The 19,801-nt window shown below is 57.1% G+C and overlaps 7 protein-coding genes across 7 annotated transcripts; 3 read left to right on the top strand and 4 right to left on the bottom strand.

Annotated features, from left to right (window-relative positions):
* Positions 1-36: 36 nt before the first annotated feature.
* Positions 37-1,226, top strand: N657DRAFT_644025 (thioredoxin-like protein). The gene is made up of 3 exons (XM_062792674.1): positions 37-325; positions 381-820; positions 876-1,226. Exons 1-3 carry the CDS (start codon positions 277-279, stop codon positions 1,089-1,091), a joined length of 705 nt encoding a protein of 234 aa, XP_062648960.1. The 5' UTR covers positions 37-276; the 3' UTR covers positions 1,092-1,226.
* A 447-nt stretch (positions 1,227-1,673) lies between these two features.
* Positions 1,674-2,930, top strand: N657DRAFT_570528 (peroxisomal membrane protein pex16-like protein; the record flags this gene model as incomplete). Its single annotated transcript, XM_062788743.1, has 2 exons — positions 1,674-1,818; positions 1,897-2,930. The coding sequence occupies 2 exons, from the start codon at positions 1,674-1,676 to the stop codon at positions 2,928-2,930; spliced, it is 1,179 nt and encodes a 392-aa protein (XP_062648961.1).
* Positions 2,931-3,537: 607 nt separating this feature from the next.
* On the bottom strand, positions 3,538-8,303 carry N657DRAFT_569796 (uncharacterized protein; the record flags this gene model as incomplete). The annotated part of the gene is made up of 4 exons (XM_062788685.1): positions 3,538-3,855; positions 3,930-5,936; positions 5,994-7,211; positions 7,269-8,303. 4 exons carry the CDS (start codon positions 8,301-8,303, stop codon positions 3,538-3,540), a joined length of 4,578 nt encoding a protein of 1,525 aa, XP_062648962.1.
* Positions 8,304-9,874: 1,571 nt separating this feature from the next.
* N657DRAFT_679959 (uncharacterized protein) lies at positions 9,875-11,242 on the bottom strand (the record flags this gene model as incomplete). The annotated part of the gene is made up of 2 exons (XM_062796231.1): positions 9,875-10,663; positions 11,228-11,242. The coding sequence occupies 2 exons, from the start codon at positions 11,240-11,242 to the stop codon at positions 9,875-9,877; spliced, it is 804 nt and encodes a 267-aa protein (XP_062648963.1).
* A 703-nt stretch (positions 11,243-11,945) lies between these two features.
* Positions 11,946-12,820, top strand: N657DRAFT_570540 (uncharacterized protein; the record flags this gene model as incomplete). Its single annotated transcript, XM_062788744.1, has 3 exons — positions 11,946-12,302; positions 12,398-12,603; positions 12,655-12,820. 3 exons carry the CDS (start codon positions 11,946-11,948, stop codon positions 12,818-12,820), a joined length of 729 nt encoding a protein of 242 aa, XP_062648964.1.
* A 1,379-nt stretch (positions 12,821-14,199) lies between these two features.
* On the bottom strand, positions 14,200-15,227 carry N657DRAFT_570507 (high osmolarity signaling protein SHO1; the record flags this gene model as incomplete). Its single annotated transcript, XM_062788740.1, has 3 exons — positions 14,200-14,721; positions 14,777-15,061; positions 15,132-15,227. The coding sequence occupies 3 exons, from the start codon at positions 15,225-15,227 to the stop codon at positions 14,200-14,202; spliced, it is 903 nt and encodes a 300-aa protein (XP_062648965.1).
* Positions 15,228-18,503: 3,276 nt separating this feature from the next.
* Positions 18,504-19,194, bottom strand: N657DRAFT_633081 (uncharacterized protein; the record flags this gene model as incomplete). Its single annotated transcript, XM_062791189.1, has 2 exons — positions 18,504-18,931; positions 18,987-19,194. The coding sequence occupies 2 exons, from the start codon at positions 19,192-19,194 to the stop codon at positions 18,504-18,506; spliced, it is 636 nt and encodes a 211-aa protein (XP_062648966.1).
* Between the last annotated feature and the right edge of the window lie 607 nt (positions 19,195-19,801).

The raw sequence follows: 19,801 nt of genomic DNA on the forward strand, positions 1-19,801 counted from the left end.
CCCCCGCTATATAACTGTGTAGCATGAATTGCCCATGTTGTAATCGCTCTAACGTATTGAGTGCATAGCGCCATCGATGACGCCACCGTTTGATATGTCAGCTTGTAACATCAAACACACGAAGCCGGCGGGATGGTTCTCCCATCGCTACCTATATATTTGAGTGCTGAGCAACCGAAATTCCAACTTCAAATTCGTTCAAAGATCAGCGACATACCCACGCCCCCAGCTTGAAGCGAGACAGGAACCGTCACGTCTGGTCAGAAGCACTGAATCATGTCTTCCCAGGACAAGCTCATCCTCTACACCAACCATCGGTGCCCCTGTGAGTTGTTGCATCTCGATTGGCCACTCCTTGCCACCCGCTGACGAGAAAGCAGGGGCGCACCGGGCACATATTGCGCTGGCAGAACTCAAGGTTCCGTTCGAAGAGGTCATCATCGACCTGGACACGCCGCGGACTCCGGAATACTTGAAGATCAACCCGCGGGGCCTGGTTCCTGCTCTGTCGTACAACGGCGAGATCATCATTGAGTCCGGAATCGTCGCGCAGTTCCTTACCGACGCTTATCCGTCCCATCTGGTTCCTGCCTCCAACGCCCCGGGCGGTGCGCTCCGCCGTGCCCGCATCGCCCTGTTTGTGGACGCTTTCACCACCAAGTTCAACAGCGTGCTGTTCGGTCTCTGGTCGGCCAAGACCGAGGAGGACAAGCAGGCGATTGTCGAGAAGGCTGTCGCCGGCCTCGTCAAGGAGGTCGAGCCGTTGCTTGCCGATGCGAAGCCCTTCTTTGGCGGTTCCGACAAGCTCACCTTGGCCGAGGTAAGAGGCAGCATGTGTCGCATGAGGGCTACTAAAGGATACTGACAAGTCGCAGGTCCTGACCGGCTCATTCGCCATCCGTATCAAGAGCCTGACCAGTGCCGAGGTCTATCCCAGAACTCTCTGGACGGCCATCAAGGAGCAGGCGCCAAACGTTGCCAAGTGGGTCGAGGCTGTGTCGGTCCATCCCAGCGTGACTTCGATTTATGAGGAGGAGGCGATTGTGGAGGGGACGCGGCGGAGACTTGAGAAGGCGAGCGCGAGCGCTTGAGACTTGAGCGCGTGTTCCTGAGTGGAAAGGCTACGTGAGTGACTCGAGTGAGTTGTCTGAAGACCGCTGCGGTAACTGCAGCGGTCTTCTTCCGGTTGCGTGGATAGCAACAAATTACAGTTTTTCCAGTATGTCCTGTCATTCCCCGCGTGCCGAAGATGCCCACTGCAGTAGTCGAATTTCTCAGACTCAGTTGTGATGTCGAGGACTTTTGGTAAGATGACTCGATGGGAGGCTTCGATTTGTGACCTGCCCACGGCCCCACAGGAACTCTTGAATCCTATGGACCCACTGTCAGCTCGAGCAGCTGTTGCCGCAACCGAGGCACGGCCGCCTCACCTTTGACTTGTGCACACTCGACACACTCACCCCCGTCATGAGCTCGTCCGATTCCGTCGAAACACTCATTTGCTCAGCCCAAACATTTGTCGTATTACCCATCCTGACACGATTGCGCTTTGTCGTGTTGCGAGCAATACAAAAGGCCACGTTTACTACGCCAAACTCCGCGCTGCCCGTCTCCTCCACCCGACACGCTTCTTGATGGGCCCCTCCGAGAACCACCACGAGACCCAACGGTCCATGCCACGCAAACGCTCCGCGATCAAGAACACACTGTCGCTGCCGTCGCAATGGCTACAAATGTACGATGAGTTCATTGCCAAGAACGCACACCAGGTGTCACAGATTGAGTCGACATTACGATCACTGACTTACATTATCCCCGGTACTTGCACTCCTCCAACCCCCCTCCCCCCCAATAACATGACCGGACGAGGGTTAACTTTCAACTTGAATTTTGCAGGCCGCTTCCGCGACGCCGAAATTGCCTCCGAGTCGATCCACAGCGCAGCCCAGCTACTCTCGCTATACCGCGACACCCTCCTCCGGCGGGTGCACACTCTCGCGAAGCTCCCCGTTCCACCCTCCCTCTCCCAGCCGCCGTCCGCGCACTCCCGGTATACACGCTTCTGGACGCTCAAGAGCGCCCTCTACCGGCGCGTCGCCTACGTGCTGCAAATCGTCCAGTATGTCGAGCTGCTGTGCGAGATGGCCGCCAAGCGGCGCGGCGAGCAGACGCGCTGGCGCGTCGTTGTCCTCCTCGAGGCCGTCAAGGCCTTTTGCAAACTACTCCTGATGAGGATAACGCGGTCGCGGCCGCTCGTGACGCCCATCCTGCCCGAGCGGGAACCGATACCCGACGAGCCGTCCGGGGACGAAGCTCCGGAGTTTGGGATGCTAGAAGAAGACGACGAGGACCGGAGGAACGGGACCGCCAACGGCGGCGCATATGCCAACGGATCAGCGCATCAGCACAACGACCCATCCCAGCTCGGCCCCAACGGGGAGTGGACCATGCCCCGCACCGGCATGACATTGCCATCCCTTCCCGCGCCGGGCGACACGAGCGGCTATCTGCTCTCGCGGGTACTGACGGCCGATGACATCAAGCCGGCCGCAAAGCTGCTCAACCGACTGCAGGGGCAAGCGCAGGCGGCCGAGATCCTGCACATCCTGGCGCCGCTGATCTTTGCCGTGGCGCTGACGCGCAGCAAGAACAAGCGCAAGGCCTGGACGCCGTGGCTGCTGGGCATCGGGGCCGAGCTCGCCGCGCGGCAGCTGAGGGAACGCGGACTGCGGACGACGCCGCTCGAGCGCGACGAGTGGAGCAGGCGCGGCTGGGCCATGGGGTGGTGGGCGATGCGCGGCGCGTTTTACGAGAATGTCACCAAGGGCGTGGTGGAGGGCGTCCGCAGGCGGATGCCCGGGTTGTTGGCGGGTATTCTGGAGGACTACGAGTATCTGTGGGAGAACTACTACTTCAGCACCAGTTCGTGAGGGTCCGATTCAGGATGGCCACGGCGAGGGAGGACTGTCTCATACATGGTCAGATGCATGGTGATTGGAGCAGTTGCCGTGGTGTCTCTGAGATGTAATATACCTTTGTGTACACGGCATCCTATGGTATGTCAAAGTTGTTCCTGTTGCTGACGCCTCATCACGCCAAGTTGCCCCAAGTGGAAGACTTAACCAGGGCGTTCCATCACAGACGGGAGCATACACTTCCCACTGTCAGCTACCCTGCAGCTTATACAGCGCGTCTTTCCGTGATGTTGTAAGATCGATAGTTTTAAACACGTAATAATTTTAACCCTATCTACACTGTATGCTACCGTTCCCTCTATCACCAACCGGTATCTATGCTTCCCAAGTAAATGCTCAACACGAATGGACATGACTTGCTCAAGCAGCGTTCTGCTTCTCATCCTTAGGGCTCCTCTTGAACAAGCCCTTGATGCCACCAACGACCTTGCCAACGAGCCGGAAGAGGGCCCCGAAGCCAAAGCTCATACCCTTGACCCGGACCGTGTAGATGAAGAAGTACACCAGCCTGCAAACTGTTAGTCACCATCTTTGACTGCATGTCTGGGGTTTCAGCAGGCACTTACATCCAGTTGGTGACGCAGAAGACAAGGAAGATGCCGAAATTTCGCCACTTTGTATCAGGTGCGATGCCCAAGGTCTGCAGGTACTCGGAACCGTCGGCGTACGGGCAATAGCCGCAGTTGGCCGTGTCGTTGGGGTTCATCAGGTACCCCTGGCCGGCCCGGCGGACAAAGTCACCGGCGAATTGGAGGCATGTCTGGCCAAACGGCGGGTTGAAGTAGGCCGCCTCGCTCGGGGCGCAGCGCACGGGCTGGCCGGCCAAGGTCGCCGACAGGACGCCGGCGACCCAGTACGAACTGGGGTTGAGCCAGTAAAGCTGGACCAGAGTGTCAGTTATCAATTATCCACGTCTCATTTCGTCATAGATAAAAGGGGGCCGACAAAACTCACCCAATACTTCCAAAAGACGTTCAGCTGCGAGTACGGCACCACGACACCGTTAAACAAACAGAAAATGACCAAAAAGCACGGCAGGATGTTGCTAATGACAGTGAAGCTGGGCGCCCAGGCGCAGATCCACTGGCCCCAGCTGGACTGAAACAAGAAGAAGAGCAGCGTCATAAGGAAAACGTATCCGGCCGACGGCGCGTCGTACGGCAGGCCGGCGGGCAAGTACCACAGCAGCCAGTACAGCACGCCGGCGATGAGCGAGCCGGGGATCTCGCTGAGGACCTCGGCCGTGCAGAAGGCGATCCAGCCGTAGATGCGCGAGGGGTGCTCGCGGGCCTCCCACAGGGCCCGGTTGAGGTAGAACTTGGGCAGCACCGCGTTGAGCACGGTGGCGGGAATCATGATGATGAGGAAGCATGAGAACATGCGGTTCTGCATATCGGCCGCCGTGTTGCCGAGGTTCCAAAACGTAAAACCGTTGAAGATGCCGACGACGACGGCCGTGAAGAGGCGGCCGTAGAGGTACGACGGGTCGCGCCACTGGCGGATGAACATGCGCGAGGTGAGAAGCTGGGTCTGCTGGACGATCGGGGCAGCGAACTCGTGCTGTACCGTCGAGGGCGTGGTGGTGCCTTCGTTTGTTGCAGCCGCCACGGCGGACCGTTCGGCCTTGAGCTGCTGGATCTCGGCCACGAGGACCTTGTTCTCTGGCGATTCGCGCCATTCCTTGGACCAGTTGATGCGTCTGCCGTCAGGGCGGCGGCCGCCCTTGATGGCCGTCTCGAGCAGGAACTCAGCCACGTTGCGGCCCGGCGGGCAGTGGACGCCGCGGTCGGCGAAATACTTGATGACAGCGCTCCCGTCGGGGCCGACGGGGCCAAAGTAGATGGTGTTGCCGCCCGGGTTCAGCGCGAGGATCTTGTCAAACTGCTGAATCAGGTCCGACGACGGCTGATGGATGGTGCAGACGATGGCCTGGCCGGCGGCGCACAGCTTACGCAAGAAGCGGACGATGGAAAAGGCCGACTGGGCGTCGAGACCGCTGGTGGGCTCGTCGAGGAAGAGGAGGAGCGACGGTCTCGCGGCCAGCTCGACGGCAATGGTTAGGCGCTTCTTGTGCTCAACGCCCAGCGAGCTGATGATGGCGTCCTGAATGTCGGTCAGCTCGAGCAGATCAAGCACCTTGTCGACGTAGTCGAGCTTCTCCTGGCGGGGAATGTCGCGGCTCTGACGGAGCAGGGCCGAGAACTCGATGGCCTCGCGGACTGTGGCCGACTCCTCGTGCAGATCCATCTGCTCGACAAAGCCCGTGCTGCGCTGGAAATCGTTGCCCAGGGGCTTGCCATCGACGAGCATGCTACCACTGACGACGCCGACCGTTTGGCGCTGCGAGAGCGTGTTGAGAAGCGTCGTCTTGCCGGCGCCGCTGGCCCCCATGAGAGCAACCAGGACGCCGGGCTTCGCGTAGCCGTTGACGCCGTTGAGCAACTTCTTGGGACCGGCTGGAGTAGGCACCGTGTACGTCACATCTTCCCACGTGAAGACCCTGTCACTGCCGGTGACGCCCTTGAGGGCTCGGTCCCCGGCGCTGGACGGCAGTTCAGTCGATGACGAGTGTCCCGAGACATTGCCAGACTCTTCGTCGGCCGGTGCGGGCGCCTTGACCTGCTTCGCAGTCCGCTTGGACCGCCTGAAGACGAGAGCGCCGCCCCCTGCGCCGCCAAACGAGATGAGCTCGGTGGCAACAACGGTGACGATCAGATACAAAACCGAGAAGGCGATGACCACGCCAAAGTTGCGCCAGAGATGGGCCCGCGTATAGCCGAATGCCGTGCCGATGTAATCGTCGCCGAGGACGCTGGTGTTGCCGAGGTGGGCTCCGGGAAGGGCACAGCCCTGGTTTTCGGGTGATACGCCGGGACCCTGAGGCACCAGCTGTCCGGGCGCGCACTCCATGGTCCGGCCGTGGAATTCGTTGGAGAGCGCGGCCTCAAACGAGTAGCTCAGCTGTGGCAGTTAGCAAGCAAGTCCCGACATAGTATGAAGGATATCTATTGTACGTACCGGGTTGATGTGGGCAATCCAGCCAAACCAGATCTTCTGCGACAGTAGCATGGACTTGGAGATAACGTATCCCGTGAAGATGGCGAGCAGGTTCAGGGCCATGCCCGAGAAGCGCACTGCGTCGTCAATGGACGGCGATAGGGACGCCAGCATGCGGTACATGGCCGTGACGCAAAAGGTGGTGATGTAGGTGAACAGCAATTGGATGAAGAATTTGCCCGGCTGCACGTCGAGACCCGTCATGAAGTAGACGAGGAGGATGAACACGATGACTTGAAAGACAAGAATGGGGAGGTCGACGAGGGCGCGGGCGAGCGTGACGGCGCTGGGGCGGTAGAAGGCGTAGTCCTTGTGACGGGCAACAATGTTGCGCCCGGACACGGCTTTCATCAACTCGGCCAGCTGCAACCAGCCGAGGAAGATGACGGCGAAGAAGACAACACCGCCGCGCAAGAAAGCCCCGGCGGTGGAGGATGGCGTGTCGTAGAAGAGGGAACCGACGATGAGGCCGTTGCTGATTATGGTGAAGTACTTGGAGTATAACTCCGTCTTGTTGCCCCAAATCAGCCACAGCTCGCGGAGGGCGCAGGCGAGGACCTGCTTCCAAAAGGGAATGGTGTAGTTGGAGCCCGAAGCCACGCGCTTAGACTTCTGCTGCTGCACCGACTCCTTGAACTGCTGCACATCGGCATGACCCGTCTTTTCGAGGTGCTGCTCAAAGTCCTGGACGTCGGCGAGGAGCTTTTGGTATGCCGCGCTCTCCCGGAAAGCCTTCTCAAGCTCCTCGGCCGTCTTGGGGCAGCGGTCTTCCCAGCCTGGGCGGAACTGTCTAGAGGTTGGGTCACAGATGGACGTGAGAAAGTCAGGCGTCGTCTGCCGCGGGGGCGCATAGAAACCCAGGTCCTCAAAGTACTTCCTGGCCTCCTTAGCCGGCCCTTGATAGAGCATGCGGCCCTGGTCAATGACCAGCACCTTGTCCATGAGCTCGTAAATACCTTCACCGGCCTGGTACATGGTCGTGATGGTAGTGCGGTCCGAGACGTCGGTCATGATGCGCAGCGACTTGGCGTAGTCGAGCGCAGTGGAGGCGTCGAGACCCCTGGTCGAGTTGTCCCAGCTGACGATGGTGCTCTTGGTGGCCAGCGCCTCGGCGATGCTGACGCGCTTCCTCTCGCCTCCTGAAACGCCGCGGACATAGGCGTTTCCGACGATGGTGTTCTGCCCAACATGTCAGTCATGATATACCTATCAAACGTGTCTCAGGGGCAAATCGACCTTGGTATGTACGATATTGAACATGCGGAGGAAAGCGTCGACGATAATGCCGACGTCGCCGCGGAGGTTCTTCCTTGTCTTGTTGAGAAGCGAGAACTTCAATGTCTGCCCGACGGTCAGAGTGGGCAGGTGCTCGTCGTCCTCCGGATTGTAGATGACCTCGCCCCGATATCGCTTCCGGGCCTCGTCGGCTGGGATGCCGCTGTACGACACCTCGCCCTCAACCGAGGCATACGAATCTCGGTTGTTGGCAATAACTTTGAGGAAGGTGCTGCATCCGCTGCCCGGCCGCCCAAGCACCATCATCATCTCGCCGTGCCGCACCACGCCAGTGAAGTCGTTCAGGAGGGTCCGGAGCTCGCCGCCGTGGCCGATGCGCAGGCCGGGGAAGATGCGGCAGAGGATGCCGTACAGATCCGGGCCAAAGGTACCGGCAATAGCCTGGGGAAGCGTCCGAACGTACGTGGCGCCACTGGCCACGCCCTTAACCGTCAAGTGCTTGAACACGACACCCAGCTTCTTTGCCGACTCGCCCGACTCGGTCCGTTTCTCGAGGTGGCCGTCGCGCATGAACTGCTCCAGGGGAAACTCGTCTTCGTCGGTGGTGGTAGCCTCCTCCTCCTCAATGTCCGACTCATCCTTGGCCCGTGCCTCCTCGTCGTCTGGCTGCGCAGCCTTGGACCTGCCACTTGCCCGGGACGCGATCCTCTGGAAGAAGCTGGCCCTGCTCTTGGCCGATTTTGCTGAGGCGGCCGCATGAGATCGAGTATTCGTGAGTCTGGTGCTGAGCTCGTGCTGGAGTTCCTCAAAATCCTGCATGGCCATGCGCTGGCTGACAGGGCCGCCAATATCTCGCTCACCCCAGGCTCCCTCGTTCTCTGTCTCAGGGGTGGGTGGGCTTAGGGTAGCCTCGCCGGATTCGCTGTGTTCATGGGCGGCGGCCGGTGACTGTGCCTCGTCTCGGTGGTGCAGAGAGTCAGGATACGCATCTCCCGCGCCCCGACGCAGGGCCTCCTTGGTTGAGTGGCCCCACATAATGCTTGACAATGCTCTTGTCGTCCTAAGGGCGGACTGTTTGAGTGACCGTCGTGGTCGAAAGGAGCTACTCAGCAAACAATCAAGCAAAGGGAAACCAATGACACCCCCAGTCGGCAGTCAAGTGTTCCAGGAATCTGCACAGTTGGAACGGTACAGCGATGATGACCCGGTCCAAAGCCACTGGGGGGAATATGGCGTTTCAGTTCGAAGAGCATCCGTAAGTCCTGAAAGCGGGAGATGGCTGTCAGACCTGAGCTAACTTATATCCCATTGTTGATTTCTCAGCAGAAAGTGCTCCCCTGATATTTCTGTCAGAACCCCCACAGCGATGTCCTGCAATGCAGGGTTGCGCCAGGCTGGGCAACGATGGTGCATCGGCTGTAAGCATCCATGGCTTTGTTGGTCCGTCTCTGATGATTCACGCCGGATGGAGACCAGGGGAGACAAGAGCCGGAACGGCACGCTGTGATTAATCGTGGCTCATCCAGTCAAGATACGAGTCTGGCCCACAACACGAGATCTGAAACGTCACTGCTCAATCTGTTTGGGCACTTAGCTAACAATTTTCGAAGCTTATCGAAGCCGACTTGGGCGTGACAGCATGTTGGGCTGTGATGTCAACCGATCGCCCTGCATCCGAACATCCTTCGGAGTTAGGCGATTTGGTGATGGTCGACCAAGTTGGTCAGACCTTCGCCTGACAAATGAGGGTTCAGAATTAGGCCGAATTATAAATCCGCCTTTCCCCGATCGTCACTCATCAGGTTCCTCCCCACTTTGTTGCTCTTTTTTGACTGCCAGTTTTCATCAGCAACAGAGATTGCATGAAGAGGATTTATCCACTGATACCCACACGGACTTTAGGTTAACCTCACCTCTTTCTCCGGAGGGGATATGGAATGCAGACATCGCTGCCAGCGACATCAACATGCATGTGGTTCTGCTGCGTTGCAAACTGATTTCCCATACCGCCAACTGAAATTCATTCCCCAATCGGGATTGAACGCGCCGGCTTTCCGGCGGAGTCGTGAAGGCTTTTCGTGGGGCTGCCGATTGAACTTAATCCGTACATGACTCTGGATGAAATCATCGCTTAGTTTCACGGCGGGGTGTGAAGCTTCCAAGCCGGGCTGAGTTCTGGGCCTTTCCATAATGCGGATCCACCAATCATCCTGCAGGCCAACACTATCACGCTTAACACCCTCACATCCGACTGTCATCAACCTCAATATACTTAACGCGAAATAGGCCCTGCTTCGGGGGCGCTCATGTTCAAACTGGTGGTTACATAGGATGGAGTGCCAAGAAGGAATGGGCACTTGGCACAACCGGTCACTCAGATACAAAACATGACACATGCTGCGTGCTGGCAATGATGGTAAACTTGTTGACTGGAACTCTTCTTCGCATAACGTGGACTTAATGTATAGACTCATGGGCAAAGAAATTCCTGACATTGACAACAATCACTTGTGCGCTCAGATGAGATGGAATTGCTTCAACTGATCCGCCGTATGTGGACGCCAAGAAATTACATCTAAGAAATACGGTAGCGCTTCAAGCGACCCTCAACCCTTGGACCCCTCACTCTTGCTCTGCTGCATTTTCAACATCTCCCTCAACGCAGCGATTTCGGCCTCCTGTCGCGCCAGACGAATCCTCAAGTCGTCCCGCTCCTGCGTCACCTCCTTGACCTGCTCCTCCAGCTCCTGGATCCGGTCGATCTTTTTCTGGCGGTACCGCTTCGCCGCCATGTTGTTGCGCTGGCGCCGGTCAATGATCTCCGGGTCGACATCGACATCTTGATGATGATCATCTGCAGAGACTGATGATGACGTTGTCGCGGCGGTGCGCTTTGCGATTCGTCCGTCGGTGGTGCGCAAAAGAGACGCGCCGGCCGGCCGACGTCCCGGCTTGGATGGCCTGGTTGCCTTTTGCGCCGGCAACTTGAGGCCCGGGAGGAGGTCTGAGCCGTCCGGAGTGGGTGATACAGGCGACGGAGATGGGAGGATGGCGGTGACGGGGGTGTTTGTGAGCGAGGTATTGGCGGGGCTGAGATACGGTACAGAGCCAGATGGAGGGAAGGAGTCGAGGAGAGGGGAGCCGAAACTGTTGACGGAGTTGAGACAGGATGACAGATTGAAGTCGAGTTCGGGTGCAAAAAGGGATGAGAGGTCTCCAACTGCGGCTGCCGCTGAAGTGGGATCGAGGACGTCAAAATGACTTGCAGCCGCTTGGTCCCAGGCGAGATGATTTAAGAAGTCGAGGTCATCGTTGAAGTGATTAAGCTGAAGGTTGTTGAGTCCGTAATTGGGGTTGGTAGAAGATGATAGCGACCTGACGGCAGCAGCCTGCTCCTGTTCCAGCGGTTGCGTCCATTCTTGCAGGGTTTGGTGTCGGCCTCTTTAAGCAGAGGCCGAGAGTGCCTTTCTCAAAAGAGGAGGGAAAAGGTTGCGCTGCGCGATTGCAACTTGCGAATGAGAAGGGAAAATGAGAGCCCAAGATGAGGGGAGGCGGATTATGTAGACAGAATCATCGGATGAGGTCACGCCCCCCGTGTGTTCAGTCTTATCCCACTCACAGCCAAGCCAGTCTTCTGTTGCAGCCAAGACTCGTTCTCAAGCGGTTCGCCGGTGGGATTTCAAGATCCAACCCCCCGATAACGACAAAACATTTGTCCAGCCACTCTGAGCCACGATACAACCGTAACACAAAATACACAACAACCAGCACGAGTACTTCGCTTTGTACAGGTGCACTGCGCTACAAGATGTCTGAAGTGGTACACTCACAAAGCTCCTATTCGCCGTTATCCCGTCAAGTCACCAGATCTTGTGGCCTCTAGATCTTTTTGAGCCACGCAGTCCACCGGCCACAGCTTTCTGTCAAGTTCTAGATTCCCGGTCAGGTCGGCGAGTTACCGCAAGTTGCTGCATTGGAATTGGATGGATGACTCCAAGGGTTCGGACGTCTGACTGGATCAATTCCTCTACACCCAAAGTGTTATACTACGGTACTATGACAGGAGTTATAGCTTGTTCGTTATATTGGGTGGCACTTGATGTCCTGATCAGAATGATACTGGTACACGGAAACAAAGAAAAAAGACAAAGGGGGCTGTGGATAAAGAGTGCAAAACGACCAAGGTAAATGTAAAGGGGGTTAGAAATTCGCGGTCAGTATTGCGGGTAGTATTTTGTCCTGCCATGGCACTGAGCTTACCGAGAGACTCGGATATCCAAGGGTACTGAGATGTGATCCAGAGGTGAGCCTGTAGGGTCAAGGTGCTAGAGACAAAGGATGGTTAATGTTGAACAAGACATGCGCCCGGTGCCAGCGTGGTGGCTCCTTTGGACCTGTACTCAGTCTTGCACGTTTTTTTCCTTTGGAAAGTCAACAGCAGTCGGGTCGGACTTCCAATACAAGCACGCTAAGCGGCTTTTACTCAGTGCTGGCCATGGAAATGCAGAGATAGGAAGCGGAATCTAAGCCATCGTCGCCCTGAGAAGGCAATTCTTTACTAGCTTGGGAAGCAATGGATGGAACTTGGATCATCCGAGTGGAAGTGATGGCAATTGCAAGTTGGAAACCCCTGATGTTGACAACGACGAGCCCTGGCCAATCAGTCAACACGATGCAATGAGATGTCAGACCCACCACTTGCACCCAGCAACGCTTCCCACAATCACAGACCCGGACCTGCCAGCGAGAGCTTTAGAAGTCAACATCGAGCCCTTGTTGTCAAAGATTGATCGAATCACGGGCACGAGATATAGTCCAATTTCCTACACGTTTGACCGGCAAGAACGGCCACTTCGCGCAGCCGACTGCTTTAGCAGACAAACAACGATGTCCATCCCACCCTTCGCCCCGACTTACGCCGACTGCGTCACCTCGCTGCGCACCTCCCTCTCCCTCCTCGAATCCTCCGTCGCCACCCTCGGCACAGGCGTCCAAGACTTTCCCCGCCTGTCCTCCGTCCTCAAGACCGTCCGGGTACGGTTTCATCTTCCACCAGCCAGACACTCCTACTTTCTACCAGTTACCGCTATGTAGTAAATGCTAACGAGGGACATCTTGATCATGAAAAGCACTATGAATTGATTCCCCAACCAACCCTCGCCGCCGCCGAAGCGTCCCTGCGCGACGAGATCGGCCCGTTCGTGGCGCGCCTCCTCGACCGCGCCGACAAGCACCTGGAGAAACAAGCGCGGCGGATCGAGACGCTCAAGGCGCGGGCCGAGCTGAACGCTGGTCGGCTGTCGCATTTGCCCGGACCAGACGACGACAATATGCAGTCTGGCAGTGGTGGTGCGCGCGGCTTTGGGGAAGGCAAAGGGCCGGGAAGAGGAGGCGCTGGGATTGGCAAGGGCAGGCGGTTGGACGGAGGCGCGGCGCTGCGGGCCAAGGTGGTGCGCCAGAGGAAGGAGGCGTTGAAATACAGCGTCGAGAGGCTGGAGCTGGAGGTGTTACAGAAGGAGCGGGAGTTGAGGATGAGATTAGAGCAGGCGTGAGGGGTCTGAAGACTATAAGTCTTGCGAATCCCCGTCCTTGCGCCGGTTCTTGGGGCAGCTGTGCAGTGAAGGGCCACGCAGAGGCAGAACGTCGAGACGCCGATGGCTTGGGGATACGGGTCCGAAGCGACATTCCCGCCGTCCGCTTTTGCTGGCACAGGTTGCACATGGCCGCTTCCATCATCTCGGCGGCCCCCTTGGCATACGGATGCTTGCCGTTAAATCAACCAGATGAAGCCAATACCGCACAGACAAGGGGATCAGCCCCGAGAAGGGCGCACTCGCTACGGAATGGAGCGGGCCCGGGACCAACTCCGAGTCCCTTTCGACAGAGTGGACGCGGCCCGGCAGTCAAGTACACTCACATGCATGGCTGTCTGGTAACTGCGGAGCTTACAGACGGATACCTATTTGGACGCCAGGTAATGGGGGAGCGTAGGTGGGAAAGGGCAAAAGCGGCGATGGTGGTCACAGTATGACCCTTGCCCTACCTTCAGCTTCCACGGAGCCTGAGCGATATCCCTTGCAGAACCGAGCGCGGCAGGGGTGAAGATCAGGGAGAGGAATCTCGCCAAATATGGGTACCAAGCGAAATGTGCAGCAATAGGCCTGATTGTAGTAGTAGGAGACAAAGGGCTTGGAGGAAGCCGTTGGTCGAGATTGCAAGCCGAGAAGTCTTGTGCTCAACTGCATGGTACATAGGTGATCTGCATGCCACTGCCAAAACAACGATGTGCCATGCGCTACGTCTTGTCACCCATACATATTCGAAACTGTTGGACATGTCAACGTCGGCACACTATTCTGTCGGAAATGCGATCACCAGAACAGATCTAAGGCGTTACATAAACAGCAGACACACGAGACGGCCGGCTAAAACAATGTCTCATACACAGATTTGTTACATCGAAGAAACAAGGGTTAAGAGTAGAACTCCGTTACAAGGGAAAGCGAAAAAGGGAGTCAAAAGAAAACTCCAGCCAAGCCAAAGCCAGCCAAACCCGCCCAAGGGCAATCACTGTCCGATTTTAGACCTCATCTTACGCATCTCAGACCAAGCCAAGGCATCTCGATGCGAGCCAGGCGATGTCGTGTAACGCTCTTCTGCCTTTAGTCCATCGAAAGCCCTCATCGACCATGTGACTGAGGCAACAGCCAAACGCGGCCAGGTCCGCTTGCCGCGGAACGGCTCCCTCGTTCATGTAACGCCGGATGGAGCTGAATCGATTGTAGGGTATATAGAAAAGGTCATCCAGACGAGAGAAAAATAATAAAGAAATCATCCCCATGGTATCATGCGTTTTTCGCCCTGACGTCCTATCCCATTGCTGAGGAACGCCGCAGAACCCTTCTTTCGACACCAGCCCTCACACCTCAGACTATAATAGAATGAGGTAATTGCTGGGCGCGATACCTGTCTCGCCGTTCTCCTTCCGCGCTTGCCACCACCTGCCGCTTACATCGCTGACTTCGAGGATCTCATGCTTGGAGAAGGATATTTCGTTGGCATCTTCGGGATTGGCCTCGTAGCTGTAGATGGCCTTGGCCCGGTACGGGTACTCGGTAGGTGGCACGATTTCGGCATCTGTGGTCGCTGTTGGAGGGGCGGCAGCAGCCTTCTGTGTAGCGGCTGCTGGAAAGGCCTGAGGGACCGTAGAGTTCCGCATGGCAGCTGCCATAGCGCCTACACCCACCGGCGACGGGTTCTCAAGCCCGTTGAGCTGAGACGTGTACATCTGGGGGGGTTGCACCGAGGTCGAAGTCTCGGGCCTGCGGCTGCCATAGCCGCCAGTCATGGTATGTCGGTTTGTCGATGTCGACTCCTTGGCAAGGGCAAACGAGTCGATGTAGGCGCGGGGTACAGCTGACGGTGCGGAACCGAAATAGAATATCCACACAATCTGGTGAATGTTAGCAAAGAAATGGTTTGTCGCGCAGCCAAGCGAATGGACGTACGGTCACCATAGACAGGAGGATAAAACCAGCAGCAGCAGCCTCCTTGGCGCCCTGGCTGGTATGGATTAGGCCGTTGACGGCGGACGTCGAGAGCACCAACCCGCAGCCGAGGTAGCCAACGAGAGCCACATGATACGTCTGAGTGCTATCCGAAGCGACTACAACGAAAACGCCAATGATGACGGCCAGGTAGAAGACCAACGCCCAGTACGTGTAGAGCGGAAAGTTGAGCGGCACTTGGACGTGCGCCAGGATTGTCCCGACGAAGGATATTATCCATGCAAGCTGGGGTGAACACTGTCAGCAGGCCGCTCCGTACTGTCAAAGGTACCGGGTTTGGAGAGTCCAGACTCACCGCGGCGATGGAGATCGTGGCGAGAGCAAACGGGTCACCGATGATGTTCCCGAGGCTCACGCGTTTGCGGCCATACTGCGGCCGGGAATATTCCATTTTTCTGAGCGACGGGGAGTGGAGTGATCCGTAGCCAGGCATAAGTGCAGGTGGTCAGAGTCTGGGCGGCCGCAAAATGGCGGCAGTCCGATGGTAGTCGTTGGGTGGCAAATTCAGTTGACCAAGGTCGTGACAGCGTGCAAGGATAACCAGACGTCCGATGCAGCCGCACTTTGGCAGGTTTGACAGCCGATGGTGGTCGTCAGGGGAAGCCGCGGGGACGGGATTGTTGGAGGCCAAATAAGGGTCGGCTCGATGCTGTCGAGGACAGGGTGGTACGGAAGGGATGACGTTGGTCGCCTCGGCCCACGATGCAAGTGAATGACAGGAGAAGGAGAGCGGCTCGTCTCGTCTCGCAGAACTGTGGTCAAGCGAACGTAGTGAAGCAGGTGTTCCAACGATTGTTGCCCTACAATGATTCGGAATCTCGTCGGCTGTGGTTCGTCGCGCCAGATCGAGTCTCGATTCCCGCGATTCCGTAATGAGCCCTACCCGGCCAAAAAGCGCCTTTTGTCCTAATGCCGCAACCGCAGTACCCGCCAGCGTGCTTCAATCAATCGGCGTGAAAGCGTCGTTCTCGAGAGAAATTCGAGGCTGGCGGGCGCAGGTGGGGAAAAAAAGCCAGATATGAGAAACTGAATGCGTCGTCGAGATGAAGTGAACGGGTAGGATCCCCAGCCCATGAAAGGAGGGAGATGCGGGTGGTAAAATGGGTTGATGCGATGGAAGGGAGGCAGCACAGCCATGGAGCCAACTGGGCCCTGCGAAAGCGGGAAGGGCGGGAGGGCATGACTGGCCCGAATGGACAAGGCCAGGGGGAAAACGCGGATACGATGGGGCCCGCCATGGATGCCGTGCCCTCCCGCCAAGGAATCCATTTGGCTGGACCTCCGGCTTCCATTTCGGCGGGTTGGCACTGAAAGAGCAGACCGTGTGGAGCTCGACGCTCCTGCTGTCCTTTGCCATCCAGTCCAGCTTGCATCACCCGTAGCATTTGACATCGTCTGTTTCCCTTGCCATTTTTTAGTTCGCCCATACTCCTCATCAGTTGGAGGTCGCCTTGAAGAATTCTCTCCAGGCATCGTGTTTCCTGCCAGCTCAGCAGATCCGCTTTCCTGAAGAGGGAGGCATGGTTGGATACTGCATGCCGTAATGCGGCGGTCGCGGCGGGCTGCACAGCTCAAGTACCATACTGCCTCGGCGAGCAAAGATTATCGCAGCATGCAGATGAACAGTAGACTCGATAATGACAATGAGTCTATCGAGTACCGGGCTGACTGTCGCAGAAGGGTCTGGGAGATTTCCGGATCTTGCCCCACAAGACCTGGACCCTACGGAAAGGACGACAGGACGGCCGTGTCACGGCTTGCTTCTCTGCACTCGATTCCACAGACTAAAATTTGAGACACGGCCGCACGAAACGACACTTCGGAAGCAGCGTTTTCTTTCGCGCTGCAAACCTGACGAATTGGACCTGAGAGAGTTGACCCTCACGGAGTTCCGTTCGCTGCAACAACCTCGAGCACTCCGGCAAATCGTTCATAGTTGCTAAGCTTGCGCCGTCTCCGTGTGGGGCCTAATCCCCTGCGTTAGTCTTGGCAGCCACTAACACCAGCCCCGCTTCGTGCGTTTCACAGTTCACAGACCCCACCCTGCCCACCAACCCAAGGGCGGGGACTTTGTGCCTTGCAGTTGGCTCGAAACACTACCTCAAGAGGGCGTCTTGACTGGTAACACGGGCATCGTGGGCTCATCAAGGAGCTGCTCTTGGATCCGTGCTCGCCCTGTACCGAACCGTCTTGGTGCCTTCAGCAGCTGCAATGGCACGTTACGGAGGCGGGTGTGGTGATAAAGGCGGTCTCCTTTATGTTTCAACAGAGAGTTCTGTCTAGGCCTCCTCAAGGGAAGGCGGCAGTGAACTTTTCAGCGTCCTCTGCGCCTTCCCTGCATGTGCGTAGTCGTGTGGGCAGATCACGATGATCCAAAGACGACGGGCCAGTCTTTGATGCCAGCGTTGCCTCATCCAATTCTCCGGCAGTTCCAAGGATCCAAGCAAGCGGTGGCTTAGACGACCTGAGTCGGGAAGCCGGATAGGAACGACATTGACCCCGGTTCTACGGATAGTTACCGTCTTTTCTCACTCAACTCGACAGCCAAAGATTGGCTGCCACAGCAATTTCCACGTGGCTGCCTGCGCCACACCTCGCTTCTCAATTACTGCGGTGAACCACCAAGTTAGGATATTAATTACTGCTTATCGGGGGTGCCTTCGGCCTATTGACGCACTGCTAGTGGCTGTTGAGTTGGTGATAAAAGACGGTATGCCCATGTCATCCAAGTCCCGAGCACTACTCTCGAGACAACCTCCATCTCTCCAACTCCACCCGGGTGAAGGCACGCTGCCAGTATTGTGCCCTGGTCCATTCATCCCGTGGCTATTAGTACACCGATGTGCTGTCCCAATTGTCTGAATAAGCTCTTTGTAACCATATCCACAGCCCAGAATCTGTGGCAAGCGTGATGATCGTGGGGTAACTTGGTCTTCAAGTTGAAACACGAAGATGCAGTTGCCGGCCGAGCGAGCAGTGTGGTACTTGCATGGCAGTACACCCAGGTCCTCCACTTATGTCCATCTGCCGCCAGCTCTATATCAGCTCTTGTATGCACTGCTGGCGTTGGCTGGAATTATCCACCTCAGTGCATCTCGGCTGGACCCGAGACATCACGCGGCCGCCACCACAATGCCACTCGCTCCCCGGACGCCGGGCGTAGACGGCCCTCTGTTGAATCTAGCATTGCTCCGGCTTGTGGAGGGTAGACGCAAGCAATTGGCAGTCTAGCCAGCTTGTACCATCCTATCTCATCTTCAGCTCGGATATTTACACCGACGAGTCCCATGGCACTGCTTCCGGCTAGGCTCCATCATGTCTCCTCAGCGTCCTGAACAGCAAGATTGAGTTGCAGGCCGACAGTCTCAGGCCGCGCGCCTTCAAACGGAAGGCTTCCACCTCGAAATACCATTCCGAGGCCAAGAAGAAACCAAGGAAAGGAAAGGGTGATTGCTCCCGGGATGTTGGTCCTTCGACTTCCCTTGCCCAGCCCGTCTCGAGCCTCCAAAGAAAGTCCAGGGCTTTATATACGCAGCCCACGCCCTGTTATATTCCCCATCCGTCGATGCGGCTTATCGATTGCCCTGTTATCGTAATCCTGCCATGTCTTCATCGCACCTTCCTCAAGTCGAAAAGGCATCCCAGAATCCACCATCCCATCGGACACTCAAACCTTCTCCGCCTCCGCCCGCGCCCTCTCCACCCTCCTGACGCCGCGCGCGACCTTCTCCAGCCGGCCCTCCACGTCCGCGAGCTTGACCCCGTACCGCAGCACGCCGCCCTCGTACCACGCCCGCACCGCCCTCTCGCTCCGCGCCCTCAGCTCCGATATCTCGGCCGTCTGGGCCAGCTGCAGCGCCTCAATGCCGCGCATGCGCGGGCCCAGCGCCGCCAGCGCGGCGCTCTGTTTCGCGTCGGGGATCGGAGTGTCGGATGTCGCGGCCGTGAGGGAGGATGCCACGCTCGGGAAGGCCGTCGCGTAGGCAAGGACTGTCGCGCGCACGGCCACTGGGGAGAGCTGGGTTGGTGGGAGTTCGGGAGGAGAAGTGATGCTGGAGGGGGAGGGCGGTTGAAAGAGGGAGGGGTGGGATTTATCTGGAGGCAGTGGCGTCAGCAAGAGGGTGGCATAGGTGATATTCGGGCGGCATACAGATCTTGAGAATCTCGGCGTAGACGCGGAAGTGGCGGACAAGTTTATTAAAACGCCGTTCGAGCTCGGCCAGCGAGCTTGTTGCTGGCTCTTGCGGGGGTTGAGCGGGAGGTGTGGATGGGCCGTAGAGGATATGCTCGATTCGCAGTAGCCGCTCCTCGAGTAGAGAGATGGTCGCTAGAGTTGTCTCATGCAGCGTATTGTCCATGATGTCGGTGTCTGTGGCCTGCGCACGCGCAGGATCTGTTCGTTCTATTTACCTGGGAGCGAGCGGAGTACCGCTTGTGGTAAAGTTTGGCAGGTGTTGGCGCGTCAATTGGATGTTCAAAGCATAACCACGCGAAATGGACATTCAATGTTGATATCCCAATTGGGCAATTGCAGTCCCAGGTCCCGACTCAGACAGGCGCCAGGACATTCTGAGCACAGTGCCCATAGGTCTTTTGCACGTTGAAACTGCCCTTAACGGTCCCCATTTTCTTGAGTTGTTGAAGACAGTGATGAAGATGAAGTAAAGCCCCAGACAGTGACCCCACCATCACCATATACGGATTGTACATCCATACACTTGATTTCAACCCTAGCAATTACTTCGCCCGAATAGCAGCGCACAGCGTATCGCTTCGCATTGCTCAATTGAATTGCTCAATTGAACTATCGCATCGCTTGGGTGGACTGCATTGTACCGCTCAGTTATACTACATCACATTGCACTGAAATCTATCAAATGCGCATAAATGGTTCAAACGCATTCAATTGCGTTGACTGTACGGATCCGTACGAACTTTCTGAGTGATGCGATGCGATGCAGTTCA

The sequence above is a fragment of the Parathielavia appendiculata genome, assembly GCF_033297405.1.
Source record: "Parathielavia appendiculata strain CBS 731.68 unplaced genomic scaffold N657scaffold_4, whole genome shotgun sequence".
Classification (NCBI taxonomy): Eukaryota; Fungi; Ascomycota; class Sordariomycetes; order Sordariales; family Chaetomiaceae; genus Parathielavia; species Parathielavia appendiculata.